The sequence below is a fragment of the Dermacentor andersoni genome, chromosome 7, assembly GCF_023375885.2.
Source record: "Dermacentor andersoni chromosome 7, qqDerAnde1_hic_scaffold, whole genome shotgun sequence".
NCBI lineage: Eukaryota > Metazoa > Arthropoda > Arachnida > Ixodida > Ixodidae > Dermacentor > Dermacentor andersoni.
In genome coordinates this window covers 140,353,661-140,379,434 of record NC_092820.1, presented here as the reverse complement: position 1 = coordinate 140,379,434, position 25,774 = coordinate 140,353,661, and the positions used below count along the sequence as shown (strand labels likewise).

At 45.8% G+C, this 25,774-nt stretch overlaps 2 protein-coding genes across 2 annotated transcripts; both read left to right on the top strand.

Annotated features, from left to right (window-relative positions):
- Positions 1-1,246: 1,246 nt before the first annotated feature.
- Positions 1,247-17,391, top strand: LOC126533739 (protein sneaky-like). Its single transcript, XM_072289533.1, has 9 exons — positions 1,247-1,319; positions 3,134-3,367; positions 5,095-5,234; positions 7,739-7,807; positions 9,142-9,325; positions 11,715-11,757; positions 14,861-15,047; positions 15,970-16,124; positions 17,247-17,391. The coding sequence occupies exons 1-9, from the start codon at positions 1,247-1,249 to the stop codon at positions 17,389-17,391; spliced, it is 1,230 nt and encodes a 409-aa protein (XP_072145634.1).
- A 3,477-nt stretch (positions 17,392-20,868) lies between these two features.
- Positions 20,869-23,310, top strand: LOC140219611 (E3 ubiquitin-protein ligase DCST1-like). Its single transcript, XM_072289532.1, has 4 exons — positions 20,869-20,875; positions 20,922-21,181; positions 23,113-23,226; positions 23,278-23,310. The coding sequence occupies exons 1-4, from the start codon at positions 20,869-20,871 to the stop codon at positions 23,308-23,310; spliced, it is 414 nt and encodes a 137-aa protein (XP_072145633.1).
- The last annotated feature ends 2,464 nt before the right edge of the window (positions 23,311-25,774 follow it).

Here is a 25,774-nt window from a genome sequence, read left to right as displayed (position 1 = left end):
AACAATGGGAAATGTTCTCCGATCTTGGACTTCAATCCATGAGAATTCCGGTAGGCGAAGGCAGAGTTCCGAAACCTTCTCAACGTTCCCAAACTCTCTAAAATGACCAAGCCCACCGCAGTTTTGTCGTGAATACGCCACCATGTCTCCTCACATCCGGGAAAGACGTCGTGGGGTCGTCAGGAACCAATTCAGTGTCTGTATGGAGGCCTGTGCAAGACCGGGTCCACGCACCCATTGTTGTGACTTCGGGGTGGAGGAGGAAAGACGGACTCGTTCCGTAGACGAACAAGAAACGAAAAGCTTTATATACAGTATTTACAGATCGATGATGATAGCGTTCAGGTAGCAGTATGAGCGCATCAGACTGACTTCGCGGCTACAAACGACTCTCTCTCTTCACAATGGGCCGGTCCGCCCTTAAATCAATTCGGTGACCCCTCGTCGGCAGGAACCGGCCGGGGCAGGGTGATGACCTCGCCCGCGTCGACTTCTTGATTCGTCGCGGTGATGACTGGGTGCCGCGGAGATGGCTTGGCGCTTCTTGAAGTCGCCTCCGGTGTCGAATTCTTGATTCGTCGTGGAGAAGTGGGCCAAATATTAGGTAGTTCGGAAAAAACTGATGAAAAAAGAAAAAAGATATGATGGGCGAAGACGTATTCTGCTCGATGTTGAAAGCGGAATAGTCATCATGGTAAAGTGAATCGAAAAATAGTTAAGTAATTGTTATAGTTTAATGTTTGAGAAAGGCAGCCGATTCGTGTCAAGAATGTAGTATTTCATCACTGTGCAAATAATATGGTTCGTACCGCATAAATGAATACTACGGCCTGAATATAGCAATGAAAACTTCTGTAAACAAATAAAGTGTTCCCGAAATGCACAGGGAAGATTACCTCTCAATGCACACAAAAGTCGAAGCGGCCAAGGGCATGATCACGGAACAATTTATTCGAAGCTGTTCAGGGATATAATATAGAGCCGTATGGGATTTCGCAATTAAACGCTTTTCATTCACTATGTTATAGTATATTTGAATTCAGGATACGTCGTTTACATCCTTACATCTGTCACAATGAGTTGAAGTTTCTCCAGTGGAATATATTAGGTATATTGATATGATTTTTCCACCCGAGATTTGGCAAATCCTCTAAAGTGGCTTGATGGAACATAGTTATAACGACGCGCTTTGAGGACAGGACGCAGAAAGAAAGCTCACAGAAAGCACACTGCATCCTGTCCTAAAATGGCGATGTTATATGACCATGTTCCACAAAGCCAGCAACCAACTAACCCATCCAAGTCTCTTAACTTCCATAGTGGGTATGAGCCTCGAGTTGGGAAGAAAACAAAGAAAAGGTGCAGGCGCGCATGGCAACCGGGTCGGTGTATTTTCATTGCAAGGGCATCCGAACCTGTAAGTACTGTTGCAGCCCTTTTTTAATCAGCTTCTAAGGTTGCACGTCAAGATCAATCTCAACAGAATTCGAACAAACTCGTAAACCAGAGCCCTGGTTTACAACAAACTGGATCGATTCGTAGACATAGATACCATCTTGGTAGATGAAAGGCTTTGGGTTTACATTCTTATGGTAAATAATGAAATGATACATGGCCAGGCTATCAAAGTCGACGCCCCAGAGGCGACTACACATCATCATCTAACGACTCTCGCACTTTAAACAACCAGGCTCAGTAACCAACGTGCGCGCCAGACCTAACAAAGGCTTCCTGCCGCGAAGGCCGCTTGTGCAGGGAGGCGCCAGTCAGTCGCTAAAATTTTTATTCATGTTTCGTCATTAAAATATTATTTAGTTTATCTAAATAGACAGCTGAAGGAAAAAGTGCCAGCATGAGAATGTAGTTCGTCACTGACGCAGGGTGCAAGCATCACGTTCCCGTGCCGGTGCTAAAGTTTTTCTTCGGCGAACCTGACCAATGCAGAGCGCCGCGCTTCGTCTTTGGCTTCGTATTCGGACTCTTCATGGGTTACTGTGAGTATCGCTTTGCGCGCGTCAACTGGTGTGCTGCGAAGTGTACAGGACTACTTGTCAAATATCTATCCATTTGTTCATCTCTCTATCTGCCCGTCCGTCCGTCCGTCCGTCCGTCCGTCCGTCCGTCCGTCTGTCTGTCTGTCTGTCTGTCTGTCTGTCTGTCTGTCTGTCTGTCTGTCTGTCGGTCTGTCTGTCTGTCTCTGTCTGTCTGTCGGTCTGTCTGTCTGTCTCTGTCTGTCTGTCTGTCTCTGTCTGTCTGTGATAGGTTTGAAAGTTATATTGGTATGCATCAGGTTTATACCAAAAGCGCGATTATAAACGATAGGCTACAAAGAGACAAGTATCGCTATGTATTCTGACCGGACGAGGTGGTTGTTTTTAGGCTCAACACTTAAAAAACGATTCGTATGTACATGTCGTCGTTTCCTTTTCTGTTTCATTAGAAGTAATGAAAACTGCAATGACACATCTGCCTCAGAGAAATTGTACGACTAGCAGCAGTTTCCGAGATAAGTGACCTTAAAATGTGCAACCAAGTACACTTGCGTTACGGTCAGCACTTTTCAAACGTGCTCCTTTATCAATGCGAGATGACCGCCACCGCAACATCAATGCATGTTTTAGCAGATTTGGGGAACGGATATCTCGAAAGATGTGGTTTCTCCTAAAGAGACAATACTTCTTTCGTGCTGGACTAACCATATGTATATACATGTGCCTAAAGTTATAGTTATCGAGGTAATTAGCATATTTCAAATAATTCGACAAAATGTCGTTGAATATTTTTTCCTGGTAATTTCCACATAAACACGTAGCCGATCTTCAAAAATGGCAAGGGCAAGTCATTTCTTGTGGCAGCGTTTTAACAGTGTTTTGCATGACAAGAACAACATGATATACCATTGTTACGATCTATCTGCCTCGCTAGCTGATATTTATTGGCTGTCTTTATCTGTCTGCCCAAATAGGCAGGTGTAGCAATTACAAAGCGATGTCATTACACTGCGAAATCTCTTGGATCGGCACCCATGAAACAATGTCTTTAGCGTCAGTCTCCGAATTCGTGTTCCCGTGGACATTCCAGTTAAGACAATATTTCTAACCTATGTGAATTATCCAAGTCTTTCCCTGACAAGGTGGCGCCCTCTTTTTCTGGGTGGAGTCAGTCTTCTACGTGGGCATCGTGCGCGAGCTGTTCACCACGGAGCTGACGCTTCGCTGCATGGGCACCGCCGTCATACTGCTCACGGGCGCCGGCTACGCGCTCTCGGCCAGAGCCCGCTCCATTTCCTGGCTCCTGGTGCCCTTTCTCTGTGGTCGGGCTGGTCGATCAGCTCTGGTCACCGCCAGCGTATCGCTCATCCTTCGAGGTGTGTAGACATGATGCTATCTATCTATCTATCTATCTATCTATCTATCTATCTATCTATCTATCTATCTATCTATCTATCTATCTATCTATCTATCTATCTATCTATCTATCTATCTGTCTGTCTGTCTGTCTGTCTGTCTGTCTGTCTGTCTGTCTGTCTGTCTGTCTGTCTGTCTGTCTGTCTGTCTGTCTGTCTGTCTGTCTGTCTGTCTGTCTGTCTGTCTGTCTGTCTGTCTGTCTGTCTGTCTGTCTGTCTGTCTGTCTGTCTGTCTGTCTGTCTGTCTGTCTGTCTGTCTGTCTGTCTGTCTGTCTGTCTGTCTGTCTGTCTGTCTGTCTGTCTGTCTGTCTGTCTGTCTGTCTGTCTGTCTGTCTGTCTGTCTGTCTGTCTGTCTGTCTGTCTGTCTGTCTGTCTGTCTGTCTGTCTGTCTGTCTGTCTGTCTGTCTGTCTGTCTGTCTGTCTGTCTGTCTGTCTGTCTGTCTGTCTGTCTGTCTGTCTGTCTGTCTGTCTGTCTGTCTGTCTGTCTGTCTGTCTGTCTGTCTGTCTGTCTGTCTGTCTGTCTGTCTGTCTGTCTGTCTGTCTGTCTGTCTGTCTGTCTGTCTGTCTGTCTGTCTGTCTGTCTGTCTGTCTGTCTGTCTGTCTGTCTGTCTGTCTGTCTGTCTGTCTGTCTGTCTGTCTGTCTGTCTGTCTGTCTGTCTGTCTGTCTGTCTGTCTGTCTGTCTGTCTGTCTGTCTGTCTGTCTGTCTGTCTGTCTGTCTGTCTGTCTGTCTGTCTGTCTGTCTGTCTGTCTGTCTGTCTGTCTGTCTGTCTGTCTGTCTGTCTGTCTGTCTGTCTGTCTGTCTGTCTGTCTGTCTGTCTGTCTGTCTGTCTGTCTGTCCGTCCGTCCGTCCGTCCGTCCGTCCGTCCGTCCGTCCGTCCGTCCGTCCGTCCGTCCGTCCGTCCGTCCGTCCGTCCGTCCGTCCGTCCGTCCGTCCGTCCGTCCGTCCGTCCGTCCGTCCGTCCGTCCGTCCGTCCGTCCGTCCGTCCGTCCGTCCGTCCGTCCGTCCGTCCGTCCGTCCGTCCGTCCGTCCGTCCGTCCGTCCGTCCGTCCGTCCGTCCGTCCGTCCGTCCGTCCGTCCGTCCGTCCGTCCGTCCGTCCGTCCGTCCGTCCGTCACTGTAGATGCGGCACTGACTATGTACCACTGTTCAATGAAACGTTGACGCCGACTTGGATCACTTGGTATGTCCGACTCGGTCTGTACTGTAGCCTTCAATGTATCTTAGCGATGAAAACTTGGAGCACTGTACATGTTACAGTAGGCGTACGCCTCTCTTCAACGAACGTCTTCGGTGCCAACTTGGGCAGCTAGTTATGTGCCACTGGGAATGGGCCACCCTACCAAGACTAAAAAATTCGGCACAGCCGATCTCGCAATCTCTGCCGACGGTAACGCATTTAGCATCGAATTAACACGCCCACACAACGTATTGCCACCGACAAACCCAGCTATGTATTAAGGTGTGTACTGCAGAGGGAAAGCGCTTCTGTGCTTCCCTAAGGACACTCGGTGCCCACTCGGACTAGCGGCGCCACCGTGAAGTCTGCGCGTGGCCTTCAAAATGCATGTTGTACCGGTGCGTGCGAAATCTGAGACACCCGTCGTGCGGCTGCCGCTCTCCATTCTAACTCTTTCAGGAGTCGAGTGTCTGTGTTGTTGCCTTCTTCGCGCCCTGACATGCTACCCAGGTCCAATCGAGAGTATGATGATCAACAGCAAAGTGGCCGTGGACTCGTTCATGTGCCTCGGTGCTCTCTCCTACAACCACACCAAGGAACGCCTTCTGTTGATGTACAAGCCCATCAAGAGGATCATCTGGGACTTCGACGTAAGTTCTTGCCACTCGGCTTTCGGAAGAGCGCTGTTGCATCGGCCTAGCTATAAAGACAGTTGAGGGCAGAAATTTGATGAATAGATATATAGGGCGTTAGACTGCATATTATTACAATAGCACTGACTACGGTCATATGCCGCGCTGCAATCGTTGAGAAACATATATGCTTCAAAAGCATTTGATCCATCCGACGATACGTCGGTATGAAATTTCTTTTTATTGATTAGGCCTGTCCGAGCCTGCTGATACATCTTGAAAACTTTATCGAAATTTGCTAGTAGCTCGCTTGCGCGACAAATTGTAGGACAGCTTGGATACTTTCAATAAACCTGCGCTGGACGCTTTGGAAGGCCCCTCACTGGAGCTTATTGTAAAGATAGGTTAAACACTGGCTATTTTAGAGCACATTCCAGAAAACAAAGGTCAGAGTAATACAGGAGATGGGAGCCAACAGTTGCAAATAGATGGTAAGAGGACGTGTGCCACACTTTCCGCAGCATCTAGAAGCTCACCCAAGAAAAATACCTCTGCGGCTTTCTCGAAATTGAGCATAGAGCTCACAGGACTTTTGTGTCACAACACTCGCTTTTGTTTCTTTTTGACTGGCGGCACAACTTCGAAGGCAGCGTTGCGTTCTTACTATTTTAAGACAAACCCCGTGTTGCTCTTGTGGCGGCTCGATTATTGCTCACTGCAGGTGGAATGCAGTAAAAATCTTCCCAGTCATATGAAGTTGGTTTGTCGATCACCAAAATTATTGCGCATAATCTGTACCATGGAATTTTGAATGTAAACGTAAGGGAGCTCGAGATGCAGTTGAGGTGAGAAAAGGCAAAGGTAAAAAAGATATAATAGTTCTGTGCGCCTGGTGCTCAAAAAACATCCGTGAAAAATACTTTGTAGTGGCGTCCACCGAAGATTATTTCATATAGTTTTCGTTTCGTCTCTCGCACCTATCATCTTGTTTACATGCCACAACACGTGGGTGGAAAATAAATGTTTACTTGTCTCCATCAATTGATTCTATCTTATGCAATAAGCGTAATAGCGTCAGCCATAAGACAAACGAAGCACCGGTGAGAATGCAGAAAATTGTGGTTGATTCCTATTCCGTAGGAATCAGTAGAACACGTAAGTGCGACGTGTCTTCACAAAAGCCGTTGCATGCTTACCGTACGTGAAGAATTAAGTTGCATGTAGCCATCAACGGCCTCCTACAGTTGCACAGAGATCCTCTACAATTGCCACAATAGCGAAAGTTGAGGAACGGCTCGCGACAAGAAAACATTCCCCGGGAGGTACTGCATTGTGCGCGTGGGAGCACTCCGCAACTCCACCATAAACCACAGGTGTTCTCAGACCATACAAGGGAAACCGAACGAGTTGTCAGTTAATGGCTTCGTGAACTCACAGTCCGCTGCAGCGAAAGGTGCTCGATTTGCGGGTCGGCGACCGTGTTGGAAGTTTGCTTGGCGCGCGGCGTCTTGCTAGAGAGCGGCCGCCAGCTGCAGAGTTGCTTCAGCGAAGGTAAAAGTATTTTGATATAGCTCCGTAGTGTCTTGGGCAGCCAGTTGAGATGCGACGCGCTCAGCTTCAGGAAGCGTGCGCCACGAACACACAAACGCGGTCTGCTTCACGCTGGCGTGTCTCTGGCAGGACCAAAGCGAGATTCGCTCGTCGACGTCGTTGCCTTTCTGCACCACATAGCGTAGCAGTTTTCTTAGTTGGTACCATCGCAACTGAAGCCGTAGGCAGCATATAAGCTTCGCTGGTGCATGTTGAAGCTGCACTCCGCAGGCGACGAGGCGTTACAGGTTAATCCGACACGAAAGACAAACCATGTGAGGAAACAGAGTCGTCACCTCTGCAGAAGGCCTACACCACCTACACCAAGCTACACCGTGCTCGAGCATTCGCTGGGCTGAGACTACCAAAGCGCACTCTGTCAGCGCATCGTTAGTGCCATGATGCAGCACTTCACTTTACCGCTCCTGGATGGCGGCACCATTCCTGTCACGAGAGCATTTTTGTTGGGTTCTTGCTGACGTCAGAACCATTACAGGAAGTTGATCGTGGACCCCGCAATTAAAAGCTTTCGTATTTAAACATTTGTTGTGTCCGCGTGAGGGGCTGACGTGAAAGTTTGCCGCGTCGGCTGTTTTGGTGGGTGGGGTGACTTATTGGAATTCCAATGTTTTCTGAGCGCACATCCATGCGGTTCACTGAAGGACCGGTTTCGACCTGCGCTTATTTGTTTACAATGACACGACATTCTGAGAGACAGGCAGAAAAGCAGAGGGGGGGGGGGGGGGGGGGGCGTCGTACGATTATTCTGGGACTTGGGATTATACTAGTATAGTCTAGGACAAGAATTGGGAAATATTTTGTGATTCTGCGCATGAACCTTTTAGCGAGAAACCAAATTGGATAAGTGCGTTTATTTAGCAACTATAATGGGCTCTAGTGCTTCACCTTCTGCGCTTGCGTTGCGATTCTAGGAGCAGGCCAAAGTAATTCACAATGAAACTTCGGCCATCGACCAAGAAGTCAAACCAATAGAAAAAGAGGTAAGCATCAGTCCATATTTTTCGCAGGCTACGTATGCGCGCCCCGCATGCTTTTTTACCTTCTGGTTCTTTTTTTTTACAACCGCTATTGGATCTGAATAATTTCACAGTGAATCTGCCAATAAAGATCACCCGTGACAGAAAGACAGAAAAAAGCGGGAGAGTTCCGGATATTTTACCAAATTCCACTTTATATATATATATATATATATATATATATATATATATATATATATATATATATATATATATATATATAACATATTTCTTTGAATAACTGAATGCCTTTACCACTGCCGGAGGTTTTCATTGCACGCATACCTTGTTAATTTTGAATGTGTTTTGCATGTTGGTAAATGTTGCTTGCGGAGTTGCAATTTTAGGGCGACTCCGTAAGCAATATTTACAGAGCCAGAGAGGTAAGTGCAGTTTTCTACCAAAGAAGTAGAAAACTGCACTTGTGCACAGGCACGTAGACAGGCACATACACGTACACATAACGTCTGGAAGCGCGGAGAAACATTTGGCAAACGCTAATTGCATAGCATAAACATTAGCTGTGAGCATGTGATCGAGCTGACATTGTTCTTTCAAATTCACCAACGTGAACTAAGATTTGCACACGATGAGCAGTATAACCATGACTTGTATTTTACGTACACTTGCCTTTAGCGTACGTTTCCCTTTAGCGTAGACAGTTTCAGCCGCTTTCATCATATGCCAGAAGATTGTTTAGTCTGTCAATACCGCCTGGTCATCTGCCATCCTCGACTGTGTTTACTAATTTCTTGGCACCAACTATGTCACTGTATTTCACCCCCGGCTTTGTGCGCGACGCGTGTTCATTTTCTCAGTGCCACAGCCGAACGAAAATGTTTTTACCGAAAGGTCTTAGTAATTCACTTTACTTCGAGACGAACATTGGGTTCCATATTCAATTGTTCATAAGCTGCAGAAATGAATCATTCGTCAAACGCTTAACCAATTTCAGTATTAATTTTGTTTCATTTATGAAAAAAATATTAACTCTGCCTACTGTTCCAAATAGAACCTTGATTTAGGGCATCACAGTTTCAAGAAATGACGCAAGCCAGTGAGCTTTGGTTTATCCCCAGCCAAGTATTTCTTTTCAATGCATACAGGAAGGGCCCCGTAAGGTAAAACATTCTCCTAAGACCAAGAATCATTATAAATACAAAACAACTGGTGTGTGGGGTGTCTTTTTCAGGCTCGAAATTTGTTACGGCAATTTGAATAAGAGACCTGAAACGGGGCATCCGTAACGCCGTATGTTCACAAAGTCGCCCCGTCGCGTCCATCTGTGTTCGACGCAGGTGTCCGGCGACGACCGCGAGACAAGGGCGCTCGAGGCGGACGCCGAATACGTGGACAAAGTGTCCGACAACGACCCACGCTCGAAGCTGGTACGCGAGAAGTACCAAGAACTCAAGCAAGAGCTGGAAAGCGACGGCGAAATCGAGGCTGACTACGCCAAAAAGCTCGAGCTGCGATGCGAAGGTATGCAGCGCTCGCGCATAGTTGTGTCGTTAAGTCTTGAAAGCTGAGTAAAAATCCAATATTGCCATCATAAATAGAAATGGGCGACCACGCTAGCGCTCTCGTTCCATGAGGTGGTTGGGAATATTTTTTTCTGTGTAGGTTACCTACGAATAGTTTTTGCGGGAACCTTCATTTAGCACTTATATAGATTGGTCGGGTTAGCTCTCCTGTTCGATTTGAAAGCACGCAAGATGGCTAACTGCTTAGTAAGGTAGTCCTAAATATCGGGTTAGATTTATATACACTGACGAAAAGATAGACAGCCGGATAGACCACAGCGGTGGCCCCGTTTGTTGCGTGTCCGCCGCGATTTCGTGAGGGACTTGGGCCCAAAACAGCATCGCCGCCGCTCATCCACTGGTTATGCAAATGGGCACCAATGTTCCCACGTTCTGCAAACGGCTTTCTTTAGGGGTGAACTGTCCTCGGGAATATATCCTGGGCCATGCGAATCACGTTGAACCAGGTGAGAGCAACAAAACCACGTAAGAGGAGATCTGGACCCCTCCGATGGAGGCAATTTCCAATGTGGCATCCCATAGCTGCTGAAGTGGTAGCGAGAGCTAATTGGTATGCCAGATGCGGGGCGTCTGTGTCTTTCTACGTCTGATTTCCCGTCTTATTGCGTTGTTAAGAATCCAGAGTACCACATAACGCCAACTATAATACGTAGGCACACCCGTTGAAGTCTCGAAATGACCGAGAACCAGGCTCCCTCACGCTTGTAGTTCTTGTATAGGTAGGCACCTGCCTCCTCCAACAGGGTATGCTCCACAACTAGGATGCCTAAAGACCACACCTAGAAATACTTGGGGACTCCTTTTCGATATGAAAACTCTCACAAGGGTCCAAACACCAGGCCTTGGGAGAGGCCTAACAATTCGAGTTTACTCAGGCAGATGTTACTCGAATGGTATCATCAATGAGCAAGTGTGAACACTCGTGTTCCAAGTGTTTCAAAAAGCCGTGAGTTAGAGCTTCGTATCTGATTCAAGCGGGGTCGTCCTTTGCGAGTTTGCGTTGTGTGGTAGCGGCTGGCCCATTGACGTCCTTAGGTTGTGTTCATGGTGCCGTGTGTTTTGTTTCCCGCATGTCACGTTGGCAGGCATTGAAGTTGTGCCGTGAATTTCGTCTGTTTGTGTGCTGTTCCATATCGGCAGCTTTTCTCGGGCTTCCTTATCTGGTGATAAAGAAATGTGTACATGCAGATTGAACAGTCACCCGTGTTTGCCCTGTTTGGCGAGGACGGCCTCAGCGGCTTCATCGATTTGTGAACACCTGCTGATGTGTACACACGAGTTTCTATAGGTTCTTAATAACAACAGCGGTTATCGCATTTCCATCACAACTAAGTGCAAAAGTAGATATGTACTTCGATTTAGGTGAACAATAAACAATCCGAAATGTGCTCAATTATTCCTGATTCCTCCATAACGCCGCCTCTCATAGCCTTCATTTTACTTTGGGAAGTTAAACACCACGAGTCATTCAGCCAGCTTTCAATGACCGTGCACTTGACGGGCACTACGAGTAAGGTCGAATGGGAAGTATCTAAATATTATATGGGTGGTACCTAAAATCAGTGCGCTCACCAAGAATAAAAGAAAACACAATCAATTTAGGCACCAATGTGTTTCCTCGCCAGACGAGTTTTCGTCGAACACTTGAATATATTATATGGTTGAATCTGGGTCTGGAAGGCAAGCGGCACTCATTTGACAATGATTGTGGCGACCATGGTCGTCGAACTGTATAAACCTGTTGGGGCGTGCATGTGTCATTGTAAATGACCAAAAACTTGTTTGTTCGAAAACGTAGCTCATAGCTAGAAAGGGAGTGATTCCTTACAGCAAGCTCCAGCAAGGCCGACCTCTTCTATCCCTCTGTGCGCGTTTCTTTATTTCCTTCGCGCTTATTTCGGTGGGAAGAAATTTACGTGTACTGACTGATTGGGTTTAATGAGATCATTTGGCATTCGAATATAAAAAAAAACACAGGGAAACGAAGGCCTCAGGAGAACACCAGAGGTTACAATGCCTTTTCTGCTAAGCCGCGAGGAAAGTGAGAATTGTGGTTAGTAAAGAGCGGAAACAGTGTAGCATTGGCTAGTACAATATCGCGAATAAGACACAATACCGACAACCTCGATGTCAGACATCGAAACCGTAGTGGTTCGTGGTTTGGGGGCGCCATGTGCACTAGTTACACTCCGTGTGATGGCAGTGTACACTCCCCTCCATACTCCTCGTACCGAAAACGCATAAGATTGGCTGTCCGGTGTCGCGGACTGCCAATCTTGCTTGCGAACGCCTGACAGCATGTTCTCACCCCGGTGGCACCAACACAGGGACCGCCTTGGTTCCAGCTGTGATCTCCCTGCTGCCCCTTGGGTGCGCTGGATAACCTGTGCCATTACGCTGCTTCACCGCACACGCCGTCGTCACTTCCTTCCTCTTCTTTCGTTCCCCATTTGCCTCACCTCGAGTGTAGGGTAGAACACCGGACGTTCGTCGGGTTCACCTCAATACCTTTCCTCTCGTTGCTATCTCTGTGCCATTCACTTTGTTATAATCACAAGCGCCCTCCAGAGCGGCTTCCGTCTGCCGGTTTTATTTTCATTTTCGCATGCTGCATGACCCCATATAACAAGATCACTACAGAAAACGTAAATTCTTTCAAGTAGAAATAAGAAGTGAGCATAGGAAAAGGTGAGCATTGAGAGAAGAGGGGGGCATTTCAGAAGGTTTTTTTACCTTCTCTCTATTTGCCCCTGGCGGCCAAATAATTATTCAAGCTTTTGTAAAATCAGTAGAAACCACGCAATCGCGACCGCCGCTGCTGACACAAAAGGAGCATTTAGAAAAAAAAATCTATTCGGGCACTACGAGCTTGCGATTGCAGCAGAAATGTTCAATTACTGAGAGATACGCGCGATTAGTTTAGTAACGTAAATTGTTTGTTAAGGTAGTAATTATAGTATGGTAAATAGTAAGGTAAATTTTATTCGCTCCTCCCAAGCAGGCGAGCTTGTCGAACGCCCACTATATAGCACAGGGTCGTTGCACTTCAACCCTTTACCTCATGCTACCTTGCCCGAGTGTCATATGCTCTAATGGAGATGCTCCCGAGTAAGCTTGGCTAATTTTCACGTCACAGCTTTCGTCACACCGGGCTTTGTAATGGAAATTTCGGTCCAAGTAGCAGAACAGGCATGTTATCTGGAAAGCGTTGGCTTGGCAGAAGGCTCAAGTGGTCTTAGTGTTGATGCGACTTCCGATAGTTTTCCTTTCACCCGGTCCATCTCCGCTAAGCCCGGTGCATCAGAGGGTGAAGCTTGAACGGCGACTTAAACGGCGGTTGCCGTGCATCTATGCGCGCTGAATCGCGAAAAAAATATGTTAAAGTTTGGCTTATACTGTGTAACGTTTGAAAACATCCGAAACCTGCCAATTATAAAACCACCCCTGTTTCTATTTCAGGAATGCTAGGCCTTCATTTTTCATCAATAGGGGCAAAACGTACAGACGTCTGCGATAGGTTACTGCAAGAGGTGTTTCATTATATTATGCGAAACACTACGCCTCGCAGAGTGTGCCAACATTGAAAGGTTTAGTTACAGCATTGTTACCTTCCCACAATACGAAATGCAGCCGATGCATCCGGTTCATTGTAGCATCTTCCGTTAAATGCGATATGAATTAGTATCGCCTAACTGCGAAAAACGTGAAGATTTGCGTCTGTACAAAGTTGTCCTGTTTAGTGCTAGCAAAAAGCGATCTCGCTGCCCAAGCCTATCTTAAGGCTGATTTCTCATTGAGCTTGCCATCAATAAACGAAGAACAAGATGTTGACTCTCCTACTGTCTTACGTGTCAGGCAAGTTCGTTTCCGTTCCCGAGAAATGGGATAAGTTGAATTTGAATATTCATACAGCTTTTGTTCACGTATAAATGTTTGGATATATCATGTGCAAAAATATCTCCGACAGTAAAACACTGTAATAAATATCTCCAACAGTGAGACACTGTAATAAGACGTTTTATATTCTTCTACGAGGAACACCAATAATATTGTACACATGCAAATATATAAAACGAGACAAGCACAGAGGGTGACAAAAAAAAGATGATCACGGCACGAGACCGGTCCAGCACACGTCGAGCCTTCTATCGCATCTTTGTCCTTCATTCGCGCTCTGCACCTTCATTACGAAGGCTGTTCTAGACGTCTCAGAGGCACGCAGTTTATTTTTCCTTCATTTTAATTAAATTATGGGGTTTTACGTGCCAAAACCACTTTCTGATTATGAGGCACGCCGTAGTGGAGGACTCCGGAAATTCAGACCACCTGGGGTTCTTTAACGTGCACCGAATTCTAAGTACACGGGTGTTTTCGCATTTCGCCCCCATCGAAATGCCGCCGCCGTGGCCGCGATTTGATCCCGCGACCTCGTGCTCAGCAGCCTAACACCATAGCCACTGAGCAACCACGGCGGGTTCCTTCATTTTAATGCAGGCATTTTCTCGCAAGGAGTCAGGGCCTGCCGGAACGCGTTCAAGTCCGCGGAGGCGCGCTGCTTCGAGGCGCTCTCGATCCTGGGCTACTTGCTGTGCTGGCCGATGAAGCTGACCATCCTCTGTCACGTCGTCAGCAGTAAGCAACTGCCACGTCGTTTCCATTGATTCGCCATTTAGAGACAGCGCTATATTACCAACGGTCTTAAAGAGCCTGTTTCGAAATCGGTATCACCCAGAACGAATAAAAGATACATAACACTTCGCGTATTGTCTAGCTGTACTATGAAATTTAGAAAGTGCTACTTCCATGTTGAATGACTTATTTATCTAGGCTATGATAGCTTAAATATTTGAACTAGGCTGGGAGGAATCAATATTCCAAAAGAAGAGTGTGCCGAAGGGATTGAAAAACTTTACTTTTGTGCTGTAATTGTATTTACCAATACGATTATAGCACAATTGTCTGGAAATGCTTTCTGGGCAACAGTGCATGGCTGTGTTGCTTTGATCTTTTACAGTTTGTAAAAAAAAAGCAGTACTGGGTATTTGAACGTAGCACTGAGTACTTGATATGTCGATAGCATATGTTTACTGCTTAGTTGTATACTACAGGAGATGATTCGCTGAGCGCTAGGTAGTTGAACTAGTTATTTTTGATTAGGCTAACAAGAAAGCTGATATTTCTATACTAAAGCTACAACAAAATTGCATTCTATTTAATGTATAGGCACATATATAATCACTGGATGGCAACTGTCCGAGCGGTCAACGGCAAAGCCAGTATTGACACGTAGTTACATGGTGCACGAGTCAAAAAGACAAAAGCAACAAGAGATGTTCACGTATAGTTACAACTGCGCATAAAGAGATAAAAGCATACAAAAATGACAGACAGGTGGATCACTGTTTGCGTTACTGTCCTTTTGGATTTACTGGTCGGGACATGGCTGCTTTACTATAAGTGCGTCTACTTGCAGCATGGTATTCTCCGTAATTAGAACCTTGGATATTCCTCAGCTGCATTCTCTTGACGCAGCTTTTCTGGGGAAAAGAACCTGCGATGGGATGCAGCCCATAAATGCCGGATTCGGTCAGAGCATCTCCGCCATGGAAGCTGTCAAGCGAGAATTCGATGCCAACTTTAGGGTCAACGTGCAGTACAAGGTCAGTGAGTGTGTATTTGAATGTCCGATGATTTATTTATTTGTTTATTGATTGATTTTACCGAAGAGCATTAACGTGAGATCAACCTATCATTGGAAGCAGAGTGTGGTGCCATGCAAAGAGCTTTACGTCGGGACCCCCGTATACGTAACCCATGCAAACAAACATGCCTCGTTGAACACCCACCGAAATTATTTCTGGAAAAGCGTGATATATTTTGATGAAGTTGCGTCACTGATAAGTGCCGGCAAGTATAAAAGGCAATAGAAGATTCTAAAAAAAGGAATAGAATGTGCAGAAATAATTGGCAGCGATTCTCAATGTAAACTAAAACGTAACACAACAAGATAGCTATTCACTTTATCAAAGGAAGGAGCTGCTCCATGACGTAAATGTTTGTAGTGAAAATCTTTGGATAGTGTTTGTTTACAAGTATTGTTGCGTAATACTGTGTACTGTGAGGAACAGAACTGAAACCTAGTACAATTTAGGGGCTTGTATTTGTGGTCCGCACAAGGGTCACGAATAGTTATAATCGTTTGTATTCTGTTACGAAACTGCCCCGAAACGCGGTTACGCGAGAGCAAACGCACTTTTTGCAAGTGCAACAACGAACTTTGGGATCCCTACCTCGAAAGCGGGTGAAAAAAAGCTAAAAAAGTAGCTATTTGCGTTGTAAAAATATAAAGGGTCAAGTTGTCACCTTTCTACTCTCAGCGCAGGTACAGATATTACAACACTCGAGTCATGTAGCGTGCCACTGGGCTTTGCTATTATTCTAACATTTGCCTAATTGCTTTCTGGTTCTCTTTTTACGTGCTCATGTCTCCCCGGCCAGGACGTAAAATGTCGAGTACGCAATAAATAATATTATTACTGTTAGAAGTCTCTCTAAATACGTTTATGGTACATGGGCACGCAGCTGATAACTCCCGAGGACGCAATCAACGTCATCAGCCCCGAAGACTTGGCCAAAGGCGTTCAGGCGGAGTTCGAAAATCGCCACAGGGTCATTCCTCTCATCTCTATCGCACTGAGTCGCCTCTTCGCGGTAGTTCTTCTCTCGGCTGTCTTGGAGTGAGTACCACTGTTTCTGGCAATTCTTTCGCAACTAAGCCGAGGATTATGCTTCCAGCTAGAGTGACCAAACAAATTCGGGCGTTCAAGTTGTGAGGTGGCACCGGCCTTCAAACGAAAATGAGCCTTCCCCTCGTCTTCTTCAAAGCGTATTTTATTCGACTTTGAACACAAGAGAGGGAAAAAATTATTGGGTTTTACATGCCAGAACTACCGTCTCATTAAGAGGTACGCCATAGTGGGGAGGTCCGAATTTGGACCACCTGGGGTTCTTCAACGTGAAACCTAAATCAAAGTACACGGCTGTTTTTCAGCATTTGGACCCCATTGAAAGGGGGCCGCCATTTCAGGGATTCGATCCCGCAACTTTGTGCTCCTAAGCACAAAGTTGCGGGATCGGCAATTTAACGGGTAATTTTAACTGGTTGTGGCTACAGTGCCACAACCAGTTAAAATTGCCCGATACACGACAGTTGGTGGCACAAAAATTATTGAATTTGTACGGAATAGAGGACTTACAGCATACGCCGAATATCGTGTAGGAAACCTTCTTAATCATGGAATAAGGCAAATTCAGAACCATAAGGGAATAATAATGTCGAAGCAAAACCAAAAAGCGGCACAGCTTATAGAAAAGTAGCACAAACAAGCTATACATTTGACTCAGGTCATTCATTTCCATTTACGGTATGTAGGTTTTATGCTTATGCATGTTGTCATTTATTCCTGATCTTGAGCCTAACACTGATGATGGCCAGTCGAAAAGCGGCCGTCATTCTTCATTACAAGTGTTCACTGCGCTGTGCCCTGCCATCTAAAAGTATTTGCGCTACTCATGGCTACTATACGATAATACATTTGGATGTCAGCGAACGGGCCGCTCCTGGCGACGTGGTAATGAAACCATGTCTAAACATAAAAAAGAAAGAGACAGAATAACGTTATCCCCCTCCAGGATTTTACCTGTTTCTTGGGTCCGACAAATCATATCAAGGAGCCACAAAACATGGGGTTGCGGTAGTCAATTGGGGGAGGCGCTACCATTCTCGACGTTTTCACCAGTAGAACGAGGCAATCTATTCGTGACTTTAGCGCTTTGAAAACTTCACTTTCTCCCTACAGGGCTAAGAATTACGTTGAAAAATACCTTGATGATCTGGCCTTTGACAACATCTACGTTACCGAGTATTTCTGCAAGATCGACGAGAGGCGAGCACGAAAGGTAATTTTAATAAATCTCGATAATCCAAGGCGTCTCCATCCTTAAAGCCACTAAGCCAGCGCGCAATTAAACAGTTACAGTCTTTAGGAATGTCTTGGATAGTTATCGCTAAAGATTGTGGCTAACATATTCTAGCGTTATGTTGTTGCGGTAATGACGAATTCGTAGTGAAGCGGTAGAATTTGTGTAAACAAGCCTTTCTGAGGGGTGCAGTCCACAACAGCGTGCCAAGCTTCTGAAGTCAGAAGATGTTCACTCACCTTATTTTTCATGTTGCAGGGTCTGGACACGTTGCTGCCACTCAAGCGATACGAAGCCATAGACATATACGACCCAGTGGAGTTCCGTTTCTCGCGCAAGGAAACAACAGTGATGGTAATCTAGTGGCCGTTGTAGTCGGATTGCACCATGTTGCACTGTACTGTGACGCGTAGCGTTTTATCGTATTGGGTTCTATTTCTTTCGCACTGCGCCATGTTGTACGCACTTCCCGCTCAGAAACTCTAAACTATACCGATTTGTAGGAAAACACGTTACGCTTGTCACGCCCAAAAGCCGGCGCACGCAGTAGCTAGGCATATGTCATGCAAGATGATCTCCTTTTCTGTTCTCACGATTGAACAGCACATATTATAGCATATTTTCGCGCGAAAGAATCATGGAATTGTCGCAACTTGCCTAAGGAGAAACTTGCGTTTTCTGGCATTTTTTAGTCGTCGTGGCCAGCATATGGTGAATATTCTACCTATAAACACAGCTGAGAAAGGTTTAGGAAAGTGTGTGACGTTCATAGCTATACATATAGAGCCACCTGTATCCCTTGTGTTCCGAGTCTGCATACGACGTGTGGAAATCGAAGCGTTGCACGACTTGAGGCATCAGTTTTCGTATTACACAAGCCAGCCGCTTTTCAGTCGGGAGTAGGCACGGGTGGGTCCTACAAGTACACGAACGTGTGATTTAATTGCCAGCCACCTATATTTTCTTTGGTTTAGCGTTGGAATTCAATGGCTGATTCATGAATAAATCCCAAACCACATAACCGTATTGGTCTTATCTCATTAGTTTTATGGCATACGTTCTGCGGCCTAGTTTCCGTGTCCCTCTCTGTAATACATGTAGTGATCAAATGTGCATGTGTTTTGTGGTTCTAAAATAATACACTACGTTCCTGTACCTATATACGATACTCCGATAAAATAAACCGTCCACGGTTTGTGGATACAGTCGACGATGTGCAAAATATGCAATTCTCCACAAATGCCCTCATGTCAGAAGAAAATGGCCGCCTTAGCCTAGAATTGGGAATAAGGCCCCCGGGTCCGGAGGTTGCCACTACCTCTGCCGCCCTCGTTATTTGCCACATGGAAGTTTTAAAATAAACCATTTCACTTTAACAGTGGCAGTAGCCGGAGATCGGCCATCATGGTTAGCGAAAAGCTTGATGAGTAGGATAGTCAGCTTGCAGAATGTCGCACTTTTTCTGAAACTAGTCTGCTATGTAGGGTCGGGACACTGCCCCCAGGGTCAAAATCATCTATGTATTACCACAAGTGAATGCAATTGATTTTATATCAAGGCAGCTTGGTATATGAGCTCACCATGGCTAAGTTCTTGTCTTACTTTGCTATCGCAGCAGGCGCTGAATATTATATGTGATGACTCCACAGATGCGTGAGGTGGCATCCCAGCTTGTGCACGTGGTCTTTGGCAGCATCGTACTCGGCCTGGATTATCTCATCTACGACGTTCTGGATATAATACGACGCAACGCCGAAGTCGAATTCATTCAAGAAGGTAGATACGGGTTTACGTGCACACGGGTGTTTTTGAACAGTGAATTTGAATACGCGCACCGCCCTTGAAACGGCAGCCCAGAGGAGATAGAGAGAAAAGAAAACTCCCAATGAATTTGTCTCTAATAAATGGAGCTATTATTATTCAGCTGTGAATGCAAGGCACATACTGCAAGGCAAAGTACCAACAAGCAATGCTAAGCCATACAAAATCTAGCCTTTTTCACTAATTGGCAAACAAAACATCGGATAACACAAAGTATCAGTAGGTTGAGCAAACAATGCTTGCAGTGCACCGCCTAATGTCAGAGTGGACCTCTTTGAGACAGTGGGGTTGTGTTACAGCGGTATTGCTACTTCACTGGCTACGCTGGCTGAGTGGAGAGGAGGTCCTTTCTTCACATGAAAACAAGATTAGTGCAACTTTTCTCTACCTCACGAATGCGTATTCCAGGTTACAATGGGCATTTCGAGTTGCCCCACATCATTGAATAGAAAAGTGGGGCATTGCCACCAGCTGTCTATAGAGTAGTCATATGGAACATCGAAAAGTTGGGCCCACGCTCGACGTCGTCAAGCATCGCACCCGCCCTCCCCTTCCCCCCAAAAAAGGTATCTTAGAATTCACATAAAGCAGCGTCACCTATCACTATTCAGATGTCTTCTACGCGTACACCACTTTCGAACACCTGTAAACTACCGCTGTAACTATTTGCAGTGAAAGCTTTGAGGCGCGTGCGTTGGCTAACCAGGAAAAGAATTACCAGGAGCGCTGCTTCGCTGCCAGTCATCACCTTAGGTGCGAAGCCGACGCAACTGAGCATCGCGGAATGATCAGTAGTGCACCATGAAGTGAGCCCTCCTCCCTGTTCTAGAACACGCAGCCTGCTCTCCATGCTGATTTGCTGACATGATGTCTAGTCATCTTTGCACTGTACGTACTGAGGGAAACACAGTAGCGCCTAATTCCGAGTTTTATCCGCTCTGAATGCCATTCTCTTTTTAACTTTCTACGAGCCGCAACCGCTAAGCTTATTGCCGACTGGTCGTGGCTTGAAGGGTCTATCCATTGGACCGTACTGATCATGGGAAATTCGAAATACCACCCAGGCGGCTTAGGAGGTCGAAATGAAAATTTTTATTTACCGCGGACTCTGCACTCTGTAAGCTATGGCGGGCAACGTCGAGCCATTTGCATCAATGTCGCTACGCTTTTTCATTGGCTACTAGACGCCTAAGTATTGCTGAACGCAGACGTTGTTTTACGTTGCGTTGACGGTATGAGCGTGTGGGCGCGCGCATTAGTGTCCCCGCTAGCGTTCCGCTGAGCGGCTGTGTGGAAATTGTGAGGATACAATGGTCTAAGCGGAGTGGACCATCATCTCTCGGCTGAAATTGTCTAATGAGGCATCATACCAACGACTTGCAGGATTTCGGGCAGAGACTTACGGTGGCCGCTCCCGGAAGAGCTTGCCGGAGGCGATTTAATGATGACGTTGTTAAGGCGTTGCAGAGCAACATATCGGCCACAGTACCACGTAGAAATCTTTTGGTTGCCGCCTCGCTGATGTATGAGCTCCACATGCACATGTGAATGGTTGAAGTGTAAATGACTTGTTGGTTTGTGAGGTTTCAAGGCTGGAGGTAATATGTTGGCTGAGAATGAATCTGATGCCGCGCGAGCTGACGAATGACGCTTGCCATTACCGTCCATCTGTCGACCAACATGGAAGGCGAGAACATTATTTAATCAGTGATCCAACCTCGGATACCACGCAGGGTTCCACCGCATCGCCCTGCAAGTGTTCGGCACGGGCGCTGTGAGTAACCTAGTGCGCAAGATCTTCAAGGACTTCGACGTCGAAGAGAAGCTGGAGCGTATTGCCAGCAACGCGCACTGCCTTCCCAGTCCGGTGAGAACATCGCGCTGGCTCATCCTGCAACTCTACCTTGTCTACGGTGCCCTCATTGGGCTCGTGTTCGTGCAGCTGTTCACCACGAGGATGAGGAGGGCCGTATGTGCCTACTTCTTCAGCAAGGTGGGATGCTAGATGAACATGAGATTTGACGCTGTCAATTTCTGAGTCGTGTTTATGCAAGTAGACCCATGGCCTTTTCATATAATTTCATGCTACGTCTATGATAGTTACCTGTAGGGAAAACCGGTGCTGCGATTCTGCTCATATGGCAATTCCAGGATGTGAGGGCTTTGAACGCATTTTTCTCAGCTAAAAATTACATCTCCAAGACGCCTGAGGCAAAAAAGCGTACCATCGGTCACCAAAAATGGTCAACATCTACTGATAAAATATGCAGAATGCCTCGGGGCAGAAATATGTTAGAGCACATTTCGATAAAACGTAGAAGCTGTTGGACTGCATAGTTATCCGAAGATTAGGGTGTACTGCTGGCTGCTTCAGCTGGAGGCAAGTGTCTGCAATGATTGTACAATAGTTCATTAGCATGTTAGTTTTGTTGGCCTAATAGTTCTGCTCTATGTGAGTAAAATTATTAAAGGCGTGAAGTGGAACATTTATGAAGATTTCGCTTTATTGAAGCAGCCACTACATCGTTATAGCCCAAGCCACGTATGAGACAAGCACAACCAACGAGCTTTATCGTGGCCTTCTAGTGGTGACACAGTCCGCGCTGGACGGGTCGCACAGACTACGGTGCCACATTTCATTACGGACAATACTGCAAGAAACTCTACATAAGGATATTGGAATTTAGGATTACACTGACCGTCAAGGTCGCAGTTTTCTTACACTACCAAACCTTCTTTTTGAGACCTGTACGCATGTTACTGCGTACAAATCGTGGTTTGAATGAGTGGCAGTTTTCCCTTTTCACTTTGCCAATTTCGACGCAAGTTATTTTCAGAGGGACAGCTTAGAAAATTTCTAGTGAAAGTTCATGTCTGCAGAGGCAGTGTGGCGCCTACGATAGCCTATTAGCAATTTCGGCAGCGGAGTGCTTCCATCGTGCAATTTCTGAAACTTCACTGAGTTTTCTTGTTTTAGAACCCATGCATCTTTATTGGCTGCTATAGAGTAGGTGTCTGCTAAGTGTCGTATCACCTGTGGAACAGCCAGACTAACAACGAGACGCCTCTTTCCTGAGCACTATGACAAAAAGAAGAAAAAGAAACGCTTCGATGAATGCACCAATGCCAAACAAAGAACATTTTCGACGCAAGCTATTTTTGTGAGCCACATTTGCGATTTTGAGTCCTTTTATAGCACGCAGTTATGATGGCTTGCCTAAGCAGCTTCATTTTTTTTCACCCACCGGTGGCGCATCAGTCAATTATTATCCGCAGATCAATTCCGACAGCTAGACTCGAAGTTGCAAAATTGTTATGCATAAATGGTTTTGATAAGTCGTGCGCTTATTAGTTAAGCTTTATCCTTCGAGCTTCTTATAACTAGCTCTACATGTTAGCCTCCTCAAGGCTAATTGAATTGCTGTTGCATATTGATTGCAATAAAATTATTAGCCTTATAGTCCCCTCATTCATATCATTCAAAGGTTTCCAAAACCTAGAAAAATGTTTCTGTTTTCAACCGCCTTAGTTTTTAAGATACTGTATTATTAGCCAAAGGGAATATAACAGCCTCAAGTTACTACTGCCTTTAATCCACGCAAAACGCGGGGAAGGCGGGAGTTGAAAATTCAAGATGAAGAGCGAAACGGCAACAAGGCAAAAGCGGGAGCGAATGTTACGACAAGTAGACGTGTCGCCTTGAAAAAGACAAGTCTATATGTCGAAACGTTGGCCCCCGCTTTTATCATGTTCCCGTTTTGCTCATCCTACTGCAGTTAATACTGCAGCTACTACCACTACTACTACTACTGCTACCAATAACGATGTCTGGCCAGTAAAGAAATAAAGTTGGAGCCGTCTATAGAAAGCGAGCTGTCTTCTTACGAAACCTTTGAACACCCATCATATGTTATCTTGTTTCAGCGGGAGAAGAAGCGTGTCCTGCACCTGTACAACAAAACGTTGAAGCAGAGGGCAGGTTACCTGGGGTACGTGCGCCGCCGGATCAGGAAGCTGGTGCGAGACAGGGAGTTTGACGTGAGTGTACCCAATATGTCACATGATTATCGTAATTATTACATATTTCAGAATAATTGGTCTAACGTCACGCCTTCTAGATGAAGGTTTTCACCAGTAGCACGCTTACAGAGCGAAAGAGGAATAATAAAAAAAGACGGTCTCAAAGCCAGCAAGCGTGTAAAGTGTGGACTGGATTGGGTAAATATGTAAGTTAAATTCTGCTGACTGGATGACCATGAATTTCTTTGTTCTGGAAACATTATCCAAAGCTAAAATTTTATAACACTCTAGAAGGAAGTGCACAATTTTTTAACTCAGCGTCTCAAACGGTATACTAATTGTGCAATCTGCATCTGTGTAACGCCTTTTACTGCCATACTATAGGAATGTCGTAAATGCGCTCTTTAGTACATCTGGCTGAAATATTTATTATGTTACACTCACTCATATCCAGTACTCGCACGTAGCCTCTCACTCTGGTATAGTGTGGCGGTGCACTGCTTTGAAATTCACAAAACTGCTGTAGTCTGGCGGTGCTTGCTGTATTCCATTGTCTTCGAGATGTGACTGTTTCTATTCATGACATACTTGCATACCGTGTCGGTATCACTCTCTTGCATTACGGACAAAAAAATGCGAAACTCTTCGCGGGTACATAGTTTGTCGGTTGCGTCATTGCGTTTTCAAAAGCACACTTAACTAAAGAAGAGTGGCTTAAGGATGGGTTCGAACGGAACGTTACCACGTGACCACTTCGATCCCGGTTTCAGCTCTACGTCGGGTGGTTCGAGTTCGTGCGCAAGATGGCGCCACGCACCTACCGCCTGCTCCAGCTGCTAGGCGTCGCTCATCAGCGCTGCTGCCTGGTGTGCGGAGACCCCGAGGACTCTGCTTCGTACGTGTGCCCCACCGAAGTGTGCCAATGCATCTACTGCTTTCCATGCTGGAGCGAAATAGGGGTAGGCCCGTCAACGTCATTCTTCTTTTGTTTGAGTTTAGACATACAGTCCGATAGATAGATTAGTATTTGTCAATAGATAGACACCAGTACGTCTGTGTAGATTGATTTATCTAATAATTCTTTATTTAAATGATGCAATGATTGATTAAGCGACTGTTTGACTGATTAATGACTGATAGCGTTATATAGACTGCTGATTTATTAGAAACCGAATAATTGTTATTTCCTTGAAAAAAATCGTGTTAGGCAGTATAACTGCGAGGGAATGTCAGTAGGAGTGTAGAAATCGCTGTAGATAATTTTCTTCTTTTACTGATGACCATCCGCTCCGCGGAAGCGCACGTAATGTAGACCGCGTCACCAGCTTTTGGCTCAGCGTGCGCTTGGCTGCCAGTTGGACGACGGGGCAGCTGGCAAAAATCCCCTAGCTAGTGATCACTAGCCGCCATTATGTCATGCTAAGAGACTGGAAATAACACGAAGGCTAGCACACAGACGGACTTGTAGGTTTTATTCTTTCTCTAAAGTTTAAATTGTCTAGTGAAGCAGCATACGAAAAGAACTACAGCTGCAGCCTTGAGTAATTCATGAAGTCACCTGTTACGGTGTCAGCGATGCGAATCACGTAGGCGCACTTGGGCGCCTGACGTCGACTCCCCGGCTGAGACTGCGACTGCGTCGAGAAGAGCGCGCGACGTTTTAGTTTCAAATCTCGGCTGTTTTCAGTGGCGCCTTGGTGTAATTCTTTGCCACGAAGGCCGTCAGCGCGCATTGTATACACTACACTTGTCTGTTTAAAATGATCAAACCTTGAAAGAGGCCCCAGTAAACGGGCGCATAAATCCAACTACTCGATTATTTTTCAATTTGGTTCCCAGTGAATTGCGGCCACCGACCCTAGGAACGAAGCCCACTAACTCATGCTCAGAACATCGTAACCACGGAGTCACCAGCGAGGGGCGATGCAGAAATGCTAGACCGCGAGGTCAACCGATGTCTAAGATGCCCGACTTGGAGGAGTTTGGAAGAATTCGTTCTTTTTATCTTATTAATTCTTTCGCTTATTTTCGTTCACTTTATTTCAGAGATGCTATGCCTGCGAACCCTCAGAGGACGAAGAATCATCCCTGTCTGACGGAAGTCCACCGTTCGTGCCCTAAACGAAACAGCCAGAATTCCATTTTTACGTTCTTATAGTGACATGAAGTGACATCTTTTAAATGGTTTACCACGTTGCCCATGACAAATAAAGGAAATAGGTTTTATTGACAGGTACTATCATTTGATAGTCTGTGATTCAGTTTATTTTAGATTGAGAAGCTATACACAGGGTGTAAAATAGCGAAGCTGCTAACCCGTTCTGTTTACTACTACCGGAGTTTCCTGCTCGCGCCGATGGTTTAAAGCCTTCTACTGTACACAATACTTTCAAAATGACATCTAGGCTGAATCGGTGATCGACGGTTCCAGGCGATCGGTGATTCCAGAATTACTGGAAGAGTCTTTCATAAAGAGAAAGGGTGCGGCTCGTGTCAGTGTGCCGTCGGTCTCAATGCAGAATAATGAGCACCCATTTTTAGATTCACTATAGTGATTTGTAATTTT

Bases quoted from the DNA above. Each gene is read 5' to 3' on its own strand.
- LOC140219611 (XM_072289532.1), top strand. The intron at 21,182-23,112 runs GTGGGATGCTAG...ATCTTGTTTCAG, and splicing joins GTGCCTACTTCTTCAGCAAG to CGGGAGAAGAAGCGTGTCCT. The intron at 23,227-23,277 runs GTGAGTGTACCC...TACATATTTCAG, and splicing joins TGCGAGACAGGGAGTTTGAC to AATAATTGGTCTAACGTCAC.
- LOC126533739 (XM_072289533.1), top strand. From the start codon at position 1,247: ATGGCGATGTTATATGACCATGTTCCACAAAGCCAGCAACCAACTAAC. The intron at 3,368-5,094 runs GTGTGTAGACAT...CATGCTACCCAG, and splicing joins CGTATCGCTCATCCTTCGAG to GTCCAATCGAGAGTATGATG. The intron at 7,808-9,141 runs GTAAGCATCAGT...TGTTCGACGCAG, and splicing joins TCAAACCAATAGAAAAAGAG to GTGTCCGGCGACGACCGCGA.